This window comes from Ochotona curzoniae, unplaced genomic scaffold, assembly GCF_017591425.1.
Source record: "Ochotona curzoniae isolate NIBS_2020 unplaced genomic scaffold, NIBS_Ocur_1.0 scaffold_2587, whole genome shotgun sequence".
Classification (NCBI taxonomy): Eukaryota; Metazoa; Chordata; class Mammalia; order Lagomorpha; family Ochotonidae; genus Ochotona; species Ochotona curzoniae.
In genome coordinates, this window is record NW_024467096.1 from 1,069,883 (window position 1) to 1,082,682 (window position 12,800).

Consider the following 12,800-nt stretch of genomic DNA (forward strand, 5'->3'; position numbering starts at 1 on the left):
CTGAAGCCAGAAGCCAGGAACTTCTTCCGGGTCTCCCACATGGGTTCAGGAACCCAAGGCTTTGGGCCGTCCTCAACTGCTTTCCCTGGCCACAAGCAGAGAGTTCGATGGGAAGCAGGGCTGCCGGGATTAAAACCAGCACCTCTATGGGATCCTGGCACGTTCACGGTGAAGACTTTAGCTGCTAGGCCACTACGCTGGGCCCCACAAACTGTTTTTGTTCCTCCTTCATTTTTAATGCTGCCAAACCTGATAGACTTGTATATTTCCTTATCAGTATTTAATAGTGATTAGTAAATCAACTGTTCAAAATTGTTAAGCATCTAGAATAAATAAATAAAACATTGTGAGAGGCGCTAATCCAGATAGGAGAAATACATAGCACTGTGCCTACCTTCAAGAGAATGACTGTCCACCTGTGTCAATGAGACTGCAAGACCATATAGGGGTAAGTAGAAACAGAAAGATAGACATGAAATACCTAAAGCCTAGAAAAGAGAGTCAGTGTTGAACTGAAGATGTAAAAAACAACTTCATGTCACCAGCAATGTGATTTCTCTTTTCAAGTATTCCCTGTTCCGCCTTGTATCAGGGTAGGGAGGAAAGAAGGAAGTAGGAGGTGACAAAATCATTCTAGCACAGGAAAACTGAAGACAATGTTGGGGTGATTATTACTGGGCTCTGTTTCGTTGCCTAAATTGCTTTCTATAGTTAACTATGGCCACCTGAACACCCTTCATTTTCACAGCTGAATAAATGTAACAACTCAGTTACACTTCAGATTGCAAACAAAATCTCCCCATACCGATACAATTCTCTCCCACCTCACCCCTCCCCGCACCAAATGATGCGTCTTTCAATATCATTCCTGTTAGTCATAAGAAAAGCTTCAACTATATTGTAGACACGATTTATTTAACACAATACAATATTTCGTTAAAACACTGAGGAGCTTCGTACACATTTATGTACGAAGGGAAAGTAGTTCTACTTATCAGCGGGATCTGGAAGGCTCCAGGTACAATATAAAGAGTAGATTCCAAAATTACAGAAATAGAATACCTTCCAGCACGGCTGATGCATCTAAAGTCATCATTAGGTAACAGCTAGTGGGAGTTAATCACAAAAGTTGAGTGCAGGTGGCAGGGCTGCGAAGGGAGGCAAGTAGACACACCTGGAGGCTCACAAAGCTGGTTGCAAAACACTTGTCCAATCAGACCAAGGTAACTCTCCCTGCAGCCCTGGACTGCGGGTACCCAAGTTCGCACGCCTGCAGGCTTTCTATTGATTCACACTCGCGTCCTTCAACAGGTAGCGCCAATTACAGCCCCCAACACACGGCTCCGCAGGAGACTGGCCAATGTCGCTGTCCGTCAAATGCGCACGTCTACTTTCCTAAATTCCTCTCGCCCTCCCTCTCTCCTTGGCTTTTTCCTTGGGCCTATCCCCAGATGCCTTCCGCGCCTGGAGACCGTGGAGCCGGGCTCTGCGGGGCCTAGGATTGGTGTCGAGCTCTTCCCGCCCTTTGACGTCCAGGAGCGCTACCCTCCCTCCCCGCCGCCCCGCGCGGCCCGGGGGCGGGGCCGGCTCGGGGGCGGGGCCTGCCTCCCACGGCGGGAGGGCGGAGTCTGCGCTGGAGCCGCCTGCTCGCTTAGAACCTCGGAGAGCGCCCGGCGCCGCGACCAGAGGGACTGGAGAGGCGGCCGGAGCCGGGCCGGACAGACGCCTGCGAGCCCGCCTCCCTCCGCGCCCGCAGCTTCTCAGGCTGGCAGGCGGCTAGTGGCGTCTGAGGAAGGTGCCTTAAGTCTGGGGTCCGAGAGTCATCCCTCTGGGACGCCGCCGCCGCCGTCCAGCCGCGGCTCCCTCACACCTGTGCGGTGTGTGGTGTGTGCGCGTGTGGGAGTGTGTGTGCACGCCCGGCACGAGCGTCCGTGCGGGGGCTGTAGGTGCGTGTGCCCCGGCCTGGCGAGCCAGTGTCTTGTGGGAGCGTGTTTGTGTGTTGGCGCGCCCGCGGGCGACAGCAGCCCCGCGCCCTCGGCCCCGGGGGAAGGCACAGCGGGAGCGGCGGCTCTGCGCGCCCAGCGGGGCTGAGGCGGGACTCGGGCCGCAGCCGACGCCGCCACCGCCGCTGCCTCACGTCCCCCGAGAGCGGCTGCCCAGGGCTGCGGGGAGAGCGGACGGCGGGCCGGCGAGTGCGGCGGCCGGAGGGGGCCCTGAGCCCCGGCGGGAGTGAGCCGGGGGCAGCAGGGGCAGCGGGGGCAGCGGGGGCAGCGGGGGCAGCCCCTCACGACGGCTGTGGGCTGCGGTCAGCCGCAGAGGTTTGGAGGTTCGGGATTTGAGGGGTGACAGATGGAGAAAGGCCTCCCCGTTTTCCTACTAAGGCCGAGGGGACATTGAAAAGGATGAGGGGAGAGCCCGGGAGGTGGCGGTGAGAGTAAATATCACTTTGCCCCCCGCACCTCCTTTCCACAGCATCGTTTTTCTGAAAATGAAATATTTAGAGCTGACGCTTGAAAAGGAAAACCCGTCGTCAAGAGAGAGGCAGAGGGTCTAGGTCTACCCGACTCTCGTTTGATTGTATAATAATGATGATATAATGCTAATGACGATGATGACACTGCCTTTTATTTTTACCCCAGTGCTGATAAAGCATAGCTACAGCTGGGGATGAAGCCCTTGAGAAATCTGAGTGAAGAGGGAATACTGTTGCTTTCGGAGTTGTGTTTTATTTATTTAAGGATGTGCCTCTCAGAATTAGAATATGGCAAAAGGAAGACTTTTACCCCTCTAGTTACATAGCCCATGCTTTTGATAAAATGGGGATTGGTTACTGTTGTTGCCTTGACTAAGGAAGATATAAAGGCTTATACTCGGGTATGATTTTATGTATTAAGTCACCCTTTTTTCCTTTTCCTTTGGATTTCTCAACAGATTTTAAAATGAAGAAGTTTAATTTCCGGAAAGTTTTGGATGGCTTAACTGCCTCCTCCCCAGGCAGTGGTAGCAGCAGTGGCATTAACAGCAGTGGTGGAGCTGGCAGTGGTTCCCTGCATCCAGGGGGGACTGCAGGGGCCCTCAGAGAGGAGATTCAAGAAACCCTGACTTCAGACTATTTCCAGATCTGCAAGGTAAGTTTGGAATTGGCTGAAGGCCTATTGCTTGTTTATCTGACTCTTGTGAGGATATGAGGGAAACAGAATACTCCTGGGACTGAAAGCTGTTGAGATGCCAGCATCAAGGAAGGTCCGTTGCAGAGAACTCTGTGGGTAGGTCAGGTTGAATTAATCAAGATAATTCAGGCATCAGCTGGATATGCAGTGATGGTTTAGGGGGAAAATAAGTTCATGTGAAAGGAATTTGAGAGATAATGGCAAGGCCCAATAGTGAGCAACATTTCTAATGTAAGTAGTCAATGAGACAAGAACATAGTAATTTGATTTCCTTTGTTATTTAGAGAATGTTGTTTCACTTAGAGATGAATAAAATTATTTATGTAGCCATGTCTGTTTAATTCTAATACATTAATTTAAAGGGTCCAGTGATTTTGTTGTAAAGTCTTGAATGAACATACTTCTAGATTTTTAAACTCTTCAAAATAAGGAATGAATACCACAGGATTAATAATGTAAGAACTAGTAATACTTGTAAGAACTCAAGAAATTGCTAGAGTTCAGCTTCAGTAAGAAAACATGTCAAGTAACTGTAACTTGATGTTGAAGTTCTAATGCATACACATATTTTTATAAGAGGATTAAATGAGAATTTATGAAACCTATCAGTATACGGACATACAATATTTTCTGACATAAAGTAGTCTGTTATGCTTTTTCTGACTTGGAATGTGCTTTTAACCTGTAAGCAGTAAAAAATACTAAGTCACTCATGATACAAGCTAATATAGTTTCATGAATATGTACTACATAGGCAGAAATAATTAATTTTTTAAAATACAGAAATTAAATATCAACTTATTGGTACTTAAAGTTTTTTTTATAATTACTACATTTATAGTAAAGAAATAAGCTACAGTAAGTTTTAGTCATTACTTCAGTTTCTATTTATAGACTGGTCAATACAAAACATTAGAAATACAGTTGTTAATGCACTTAAAAACAAATTTTCTTATATTGGGTAAACAGATTTAACCTAGCCTGTGAAAATTATGTATAGCAGTGGATTTTCCCCTCAATATGGAATAATAGATACTCTGTTATTGTGGGAGGGACTGTGATCATAAGATAAATCCTAAGAGGCCTTCAGGTGAAATTCGTAGGCAGAGGAATTATTCACTGATTCTCTAAGCTTTGACATGTTACTGTTTCCTTTTACGGATTCTGAAAATATTTCCAAATTTTCTGAGTTCATGGGTTTGGTAGTAATGTGGGAAGTTTTTAGTGGAGGCAAAATTTGTAGAAAGAAACTTCTGGAACATGATGATGTTGGACTTAAGAGATTATAAAGCTGGTGGAGAAGGTTTTAAATGCACATTTTCAGGGAAAGGTATAAATGTGAGAAAGGGGAATGGAATATGTAATTGTCTTTCTATTTATTCGGACAAGAGGTGATAATGGGAAGTGATAAAAGTTAAATATTTTGCCATTTCAAACATACGGCATAATAGGAAGAGGACCAATTTTGAAACCCGAAATTTGTGTTTCATGTAAAGGTTCTGGGCAAGCCATTTATCTTCCTTAAGCTTTGATTTCTGTTTTTGATTAGGGGAATAAATTTTTTCTCACCTAAAAGAGGGGTTAAAACAAATAGAAAGATCAGACAAGTTAGCAAGATGATGGCAATGCATACATGAGAAAGATAACAATATACTTATATTCTGAAGCTTTAAAAACCATCCTGTTTGCAGTAGGATGATTATAACTGGTCGGTTATAATTTTAGGTAACAATTTTCAAGGAAGCTTAAGAATACATCACTATATTAATTGTGTTCTGGTACTTCTGAATCCTTACTAAATGGAGAAACTGTCATAGCATCTTCGGAAAGGAATAGGATCTGACTACTACAGGTTACATTGTCAGTAATAATAAATATATAGATGCTTGGTTACCAAAGTTAGAACCATTGTCTAAATGAAGTCCTCATTTCAATTTTCTGATTGAATGTGCAGAAAACATTCTATTCTGAGTTTTAACAAGTTGACACCTTCTGGGTACTTGTACGTTTTCAACCCCCAAATTAGATTATAAACCTAGACTCCTCCTTTGAAAACCATTCCCTCTAACCATCTGATTAGTCATCAAGGCCTATCTCTTCTATTTTAGTGGTATTTCTGCCATTTTCTCCATCCACAGTATTGTTCATTGTATCTCATTTCTTGTGTCAATTTCTAAATGACCACTTCGCTTCTTGTTTTGAAGATGATTATTTCTGAAACACAATGTTAATCTTATCATTTCCCTGCTAAAATGTCTGATTTTATAACAGTGATATTCCTTAAGAATTTTTTCTTCAGAGAAACTGAAGTAAATGAGATCATTTAAAAACAAATGTGGTGCTTCATTGGCATTCATTTGCTTTATAAATTATAATAAGCTATATCCACAATTGGTAAAATTTACGTTCTTCATATGCATGGAAAGGTAGTAGGGCCTTTACTAGCCTCAAGTAAGCAAATGTTTAAAGGTCATAATCAGTGACATGTCTATAAGAAATTCAAAACCAGAAATGGCTGAAGCCGCTTTCATTCAAGGTCATCAAAAAACAAACTAATAAAGCAATTTAATACTTTGATTTTGTATAATTTTTAAAAAAGATTTATTTATTTTTATTGGAAAGGCAGATTTACAGAGAGGTGAGGCAGAAATATCTTCTATCTGCTGGTTCACTCCCCAAATGACTGAAATGGCTGGATGGCTGGAACTGAGTCCATCTGATGCCAGGAGCCAAGAGCTTTTTTGAGTCTTCCTTGCATGTGCAGGATCCCAAGGCTTTGGGTAATCCTTTGCCGCTTTCTCAGGCAGGGAGTTGAATTGGAAGTGGAGCAACCAGAACAGAAACTGGTGCCTGTATGGGATGCTGGTGCTAGCAGATGGAGGATTAGCTAACTGAACCATTGAGCTGGGTCCCCTACTGTCATTTTTTTTTTAAGTTCAGTTTATGTTTGTGCAAGTTGTTCAGATTATTTTTGAAACACTTGATCACCTTTCCTGAACTTGTATACTATTAAACACGACTTTAAATCCCTTCTCTATGTAATAAATTTCACACTACTTAATTGTATGTAGTTCCTGTCAGAAGTGGTTATTGTTTACCTTTCTACCATCATTTTCTTGGTTCTCTAGGTATATACCGTGTTTACTGAGTGTATCATGTTGTCTCCTCTCTCACTGCCTCTTCTCATTCTATTTCTGTTGTCTGGAATCACTCTTCTACCTGCAATAAAATCGAGAACTCTGAGTTATCATTTACTTGACAGTTCTACTATCTCCATGAGACCATCTCTGACCATAGTCTTCTCATTACTGTACCATCTCTGGACTGGAACAGATTGATAGTGCAAATTTAGCACCATTTCACATATTCAGACCATCAGATATATAATCTAGAATATATTTCATAGTTTATAAAAATATTTATAGCATATTAATCCATATTTGTATGCCTAGCAACTGGAGAGTTGAAGATATCAATTTGTCTTATATCTACAACAAATGCATAATCTACCTTTCTGTACATGTATCTTAGTTGCTATATAGCTAATAAGCAAATGGAGTAGGAAAATGCAAATATTTTAGCTAGAGTATAAATTTAAAGCATTCAATAAAAGTGTCCACCTCTTATACAAATAAAGTGGAGTTATAACAAGTGCTTTTACTTAAAGTTAGAGAATTTCATCTGCAGAATGCTGTTGAGCTGCATTTGATCTGTGTGATAGTGATAGTCATGTAAGGAAAATACAGTGTTAATATTTTAATTTTACTCATAATGCATCTAAAGCTACAGAATGTCAGTTGTAGTCCTAGGTCTCCAAGTTGGTAAGGGACAAAGGTGTTCAACACTTTGCTTTTCAATTTTCACATTCAGTACTCTTTTTACTGACTTCCTGAAAAGGCAATAAATTACATTTCCAGGGAAAGATTGAGACCTTGATAAGGTAAACACTACTATGTTGACTGTTCCTTCAAAGTAAATATCAAGTCTGATCATATTTCTTCCTTTCTAACATTGTTTAACCTAATCCAAGTCTCTAGCATTTCTTACTTGGGCTGATCCACCTATATAACCTTGGAAATGTTCCTTGTGCTTTTATAAAGGCATCCATCACTAGAATCTTTTTTTTTTTTAAGAATTAACAATTTTTTATTGGAAAGGCAGATTTACAGAGAGGAACAGCTCTTTTGCCTGCTGGTTTACTCCCCAACTGGCTGCAATGGCCAGCTCTGAGTTAATCAGAAGCCAGGAGCTAGGAACCTGCTCTGGGTCTCCAATGCGGGTACAGGGTGTCAAGGCTTTGGGCCATCCTCTACTACTTTGCCAACTACAAGCAGGGAGCTGGATGGGAAGTGGAACAGCCAGGACCTGAACTGATGCCCTTTGGGATCCCGGATGTTGCAAGGTGAGGATTTAGCCAATGAGCCATTGTGCTGGGTCCTGGAGTCTTAAAATAGGTGGAAGAATCCTTTATGCTCAAAACTTTCCAGTGGCTGTTTCTCTTAAAAAATAAAATGGTAAATTCTATTACTCTGATTAAGTTCTATATCATCTAGTTACTGATAAAATTTTATCTTTAACTTTTCTTTCATATATTCTTATAATCTGCATTTAGCTTTAGATGTGTGTGTTTAGGTTAAAAGTGGAGAGTAAGAAATCTCTTATTTCCTGATCTCATTCATCAAGTAGACCTGATAGAACAGTGCCTACCTCATTGACGACTAAAATATTTGTTGAATTAATGTGTGAAAAAAGAGTAAGGACACTGGTGAGTTAAGAGAACAGCTTCTAGAAAAGAGCTTTTGTGAAATAAATTTTGTATTATATAAAGAGAAAGAAACTATAGTTAAAACATGACATTTTAAAAACAATTTTCAAAAAGATTTGTAAAAGATTGTAGAAAGACAGAATTAAATTTATTTCCATTTTTAAATTGAGGAAGACATTAGGAACATTCTTTTTTCCAAATGATCTTTTCAAAGGAATGGATTAGAATGATTAGATCGACAGTGACAAGCACACGGGGTGTTCTGGACTCAGTTCACAAAATAGGCAAAAATAAATATGTCATCAGAACCAGATTGCATAACCTTTAAAGTTCTGAATATATTCTGAAATTAGCCAACTCACTATTCATTATGATTTGTGAGCTGTTATTATACTTGGCCGTGATTTCAAAGTCAACATATAGCTTCTTCAGGGAAATGGATTTTCACACCAGACATATTATTAGAACTTCACAAGTGATAGATGTAAAATCAGAAATGTATGCAGTATAGAATTGGGCTCTCTATATCCTGGGTTTATGAAAAAAAGATTAATTGTTCAGATATCCATGAATATCCTCATCCATGAATACCATAAAGAACAATCATTTTTTTTCTATGAAAAGCCTCTTGGTGCTCATATGTTGTTAGCAAATTGAGTTAGTCTCATTTAGTATGACATTTTAAAAGTTCTTATGAGCAAATAATGCGGCTATACTTTGTGTCTCAATATAGAACCAATTAAAAACCTTACATATTTTCCAAATGTGTTTATTTATAGGATTATTACCAGTGATTATGTTTCTGTCTCTTCAATATTGATGTACGGTGTGCACATCCTTTTTCCTTAGGTAAAGCTGTTTGTGAAAATCAGAGCTAAATTCCATGGTTTGTTAAAACATTGTTTTCACAATAGTAATTTTCACCATATCCGTGAAAGATCTCAAGTAGAAGCCCTGCTTTTAAGTTTGTAATTAAGAGTTTTTTCTCCTGTCACGGAGAATTGAGCTCCTTAATATATGTCAAAATAATGGTCTTTGTAAAAGCTTTGTTTGTAATGACAATTCTTGTTTCTTCTAAAGAAGTTAAGCTAAAAAACTATCTTTAATATTTAAAAAGTTAGTCTGGGGTAGATATTACGACAGAAGAGTTAAAACATCGTTTGGGATGCCTGCATCCCATATCAGGGGGCCAGGGTTCCAGGTCCAGCCCCAATCCTATCTTTCTGCCAATGGACACTGGGAGAGGTAGCAGGTTTGGGTTCAAGTACTGGTCCCTGCCTTTCACTCAAGAGAACTGGATAGAGTGCCTTGTTTCTAACTTAGGCTTGGCTCAGTTCCGTTCCAGCTCCTACAAGCATTTAGGTAGTGAACCAGTGGGTGAAAGATTGAACTCTCTCAATCTCACTCTCTGTATCTTAAATAAATAAATCTCTTACACTTTCAAATAAATATAAATAAAATTTAAAATAGCTACCATATAACACTAGAATTACAGAGGCTGATATTTTAGCATGTCATACAGTGGTGTTTTCATTGAAAAACATTCAGACTACTGGAGAATCATTCCTCACTTTTTTGGTAATGCTAAAATGGGTTTGTAAATACTCACAGAAATTACAATTAAGTTTAGATAGTCAGAAATAGAGCCAGTGCTTTAAATGATTTAGCGAAGATAGTGGTGAAAGATGAAACAAAAGACCTCCAAAGTGTAAATACAAGAGCCAATGGATAGGCAATCTCTATCTGTTTTTCTAAGGAATAAAACAACTAAAATGCACACACTAGGCCCTCTTTGATACTTAAGGAGAGGCTTGGATAAATGAGGCATCATAAGTATTGATGGAATACAGTGAAAAGGTATTTTCACATGCTTATTGTTCAAAAAATTGATTTTTAAAATGATTAGAACATAAGCCATTCTCAGCCAACTGACTATAATGAGTGAAATAAAGCTATTTGATTGACTTACAAATCAGCAAAACTACTCTGCCTATTTTCTCAAATTATGTTAAATATTGGAAGACTATGATTTTTGGTTCACTTGGAGACCTAAAATTACCAGTAGATATTGATGGTGACTTTAATGATTTTAATGTAATGACATATAATGATACATAATAGAAATAATGAATTTGAAATTGGAAATAGAGTTAATGTTAGAATTTTACAATAGAATTATATGGGTTCAATAAATACCTTTTGAATGGACAATATTATAAATTAACATCTTATTAGGGCTTTTTGGATAAATAAAGCCTACCATTTTATAACATTTAAAATGCAGATTTAATATCATAATTTATTAGAAATAAGAAATTATTAGAAATTAAGAATTAATTGGTAGGTAGAGAAAAATTGTAATTCGTATGTTTTCTGGTTTATTATAAACTTCAGTTCTATTGCTCAATTAACTTTACAAAAATGAGCACAGTAAAACTAATTTTACTGTCAAGAAAATTGGTTGAATTGCTTCATGTTATCCAGTTGGCTCATTGAAAATTTTCTAAAATCCTGCTTAAAATCTCCAAACTAACATGTTTGAAAATCATTAGTAGTACAGTAAACTGAGGTGTTTGGGTGGAGAGCAAATGCTTATACCCTTGTAAGCATCCATATCATATGGAAAAGGTAAAATTAGTGTAGGAGATTACAGAAAACTGAGCAAAGACACAACTGAATTAGATCAAGAGGAAGCTGATTTAGGGTAAAAATATTTCCAGCTAGGTGGACGTCACACTAATTGAGAGTAGACTTGATAGATGTGTAATGAATTGACTTTAAGAGAAAAGTGGTGATAAAGTAGCAAAGATGGCAAATCCAGATATCATTTTGTACATTGTTGGGTGGTAATGCAACTAAGTACATAAGTGCAATTGAATCACCTGTAAAAGGATAGGATAGGGAAGAGAAAGAAACTTTGCCTAGTAAAAGGTAGTAGAATATCTGATTTGGAAATTTTCTTTATTTGGATGAAAATACATATTTCACTTGAAAATTTCAGTAAAGCCTGTGCCTTATCCCCTTTCAGGTATAGAAATATGATTCCACTAGAAGATTATTATTAGCTTCCTTTTACAGTTTCAACAATTATCAAAAAAAAAAAAACTAGTGGCTTTGACACAAAGCAACAAAATTTTACTATGTTTTATTTTGGAGGACAGAAGTCTGGTGGGTGTCATTAGGCAAGTCAAGGTGTGTGTGGCTGCATTCCTTTCTGGGGGCTCCAGGAGAGATTTTTTTTTCTTAGTTTTTATAGAAGCTGCAAGTTAGAACCTGCTTATAGCTCCCTCGTTGGCAGCTGACTTCCATTTGGAAAGCCAGCAGGGGCATTGATTTAGCTCACGTGTTATCACTTTGACACTAACTTGTCTGCCTTCCTCTTCCATGTATAAGGATGCTAATGATTAAATTGGGACCTTGAGGGTATCCAGGTTAATCATCTGGTGTCAAGGACAAACTGATTAGGAACTTTCCTTCTATTTGGTACCTTAATTTCCCTTGGCTATATAATTTGTTACAGGTTTTTTTGGGCACTGTTATTCTAACCACCAAAAAGATAAGCATCATTCTCACCTATTTTTCTTTCTCAGTTTTATGGAAATTTGATACTATAACAGATATTTGAATAATAAACCCAGATTCAACAATGAACAACTTTGATAAATATTGCTTATTTATATTTTCTGACTTAATACTCTTATTATCTCAGACATTATGTCCTCTTACCTGAAGAATTTCAGAGATCAAATAAAATTCCATGTTTTTAATACAACAATATCATCATCACATCTATAAAAATCAACAAAAGTCATAGATCAGTAGACCGGTTTACAAAAACAAAACCCATCTATTTGTTGCATACAGGAGACATATCACACCAACAAAGATCAGCGGAAACTATCTCATGGATTTTGATTTTTTTTTTCAGTCTCGTCTCTTCAAAACACTTTCTCATTAAATTCTTCAAAGACTCAAAGATCATACAGTAGCATTTTCTTCAAGAAGGTTCTTGATTTCCTTTTTCATTTCTTCAGTGAAACATTAGTCATTCAGTAGCATATTATTTAGCTTCAAAGCATTGTTAAGTTCTTTTTTCCCTCTATTGATTTTGTTTTGTGGTTTTCATTTAAGGGGATATATAGTAACTGAGTGATGGAGAATATCATATCTAGTAGTATGTTATTTAACTTTATGACATTGTAAGTTTTATTTGTCTTTCTGTTGATTTTGTATTGTGGCTTTTCATTTAAGGGATGTGTAGTAACTGTGTAATAGACTATCATCCAGATGTGAGGATACAATGCAGTATGCATCTCTACTTCCAGGCAAAGATGGACTCCGAATGAAACTGTTTACTGTATCTTGACAGAAGGATGCTGGACTCTGCCATTGTCCATACCTGCAATGATGGACATATGACTATGTATGAAGAACTATACTATAGTAATAGTAGAGAGGAACTCAGTGGAGTAGAGGAGGGAACTTGGGAAGGGAGTAAGAGAAATCTCAGGGCTTATGGAACTGTATCATAAAATGATAATAAGTAAAATTAGAAAATCAAAGTTTCTCAATGATTAAATGTCTAGTTAATGTGGGGCAACTGAGCAAATTTCAATGTTTTTTTTTTCTTCTGGTTGATTTGTTTAGAATTGGAAGCAAATAAAATACACATTGCATTTTCACATGACCTGAAATTTTTGCTAATGAATATGTGTAAAGTTAGAGACTTTGATAAGATTAATCATATTGTGTTTTAGTGGATGATGAAGAAAATAGGCCCTTTCTGGCTTAGAACAGACAGGAAAAGTCAGCTTGGACTCCCATATACCTTACTAGGTAGGACACAAAGTTTAGTTACTCCTCAC

General features: G+C 38.4%; 1 protein-coding gene across 9 annotated transcripts in view; it reads left to right on the forward strand.

Annotated features, from left to right (window-relative positions):
* Positions 1–1,643: 1,643 nt before the first annotated feature.
* STXBP5L (syntaxin binding protein 5L) overlaps positions 1,644–12,800 on the forward strand; it is a 248,886-nt gene continuing 237,729 nt past the window's right edge. For 7 of the 9 annotated variants that reach the window (XM_041002602.1, XM_041002606.1, XM_041002609.1 and 4 more), the window contains exon 1: positions 2,940–3,128. In XM_041002602.1, the coding sequence (XP_040858536.1) occupies positions 2,940–3,128 (189 nt within the window). Of the gene's footprint in view, positions 1,796–2,931; positions 3,129–12,800 lie in introns of those variants that run through there. The other 2 variants (XM_041002601.1, XM_041002603.1) reach the window with 1 other exon arrangement.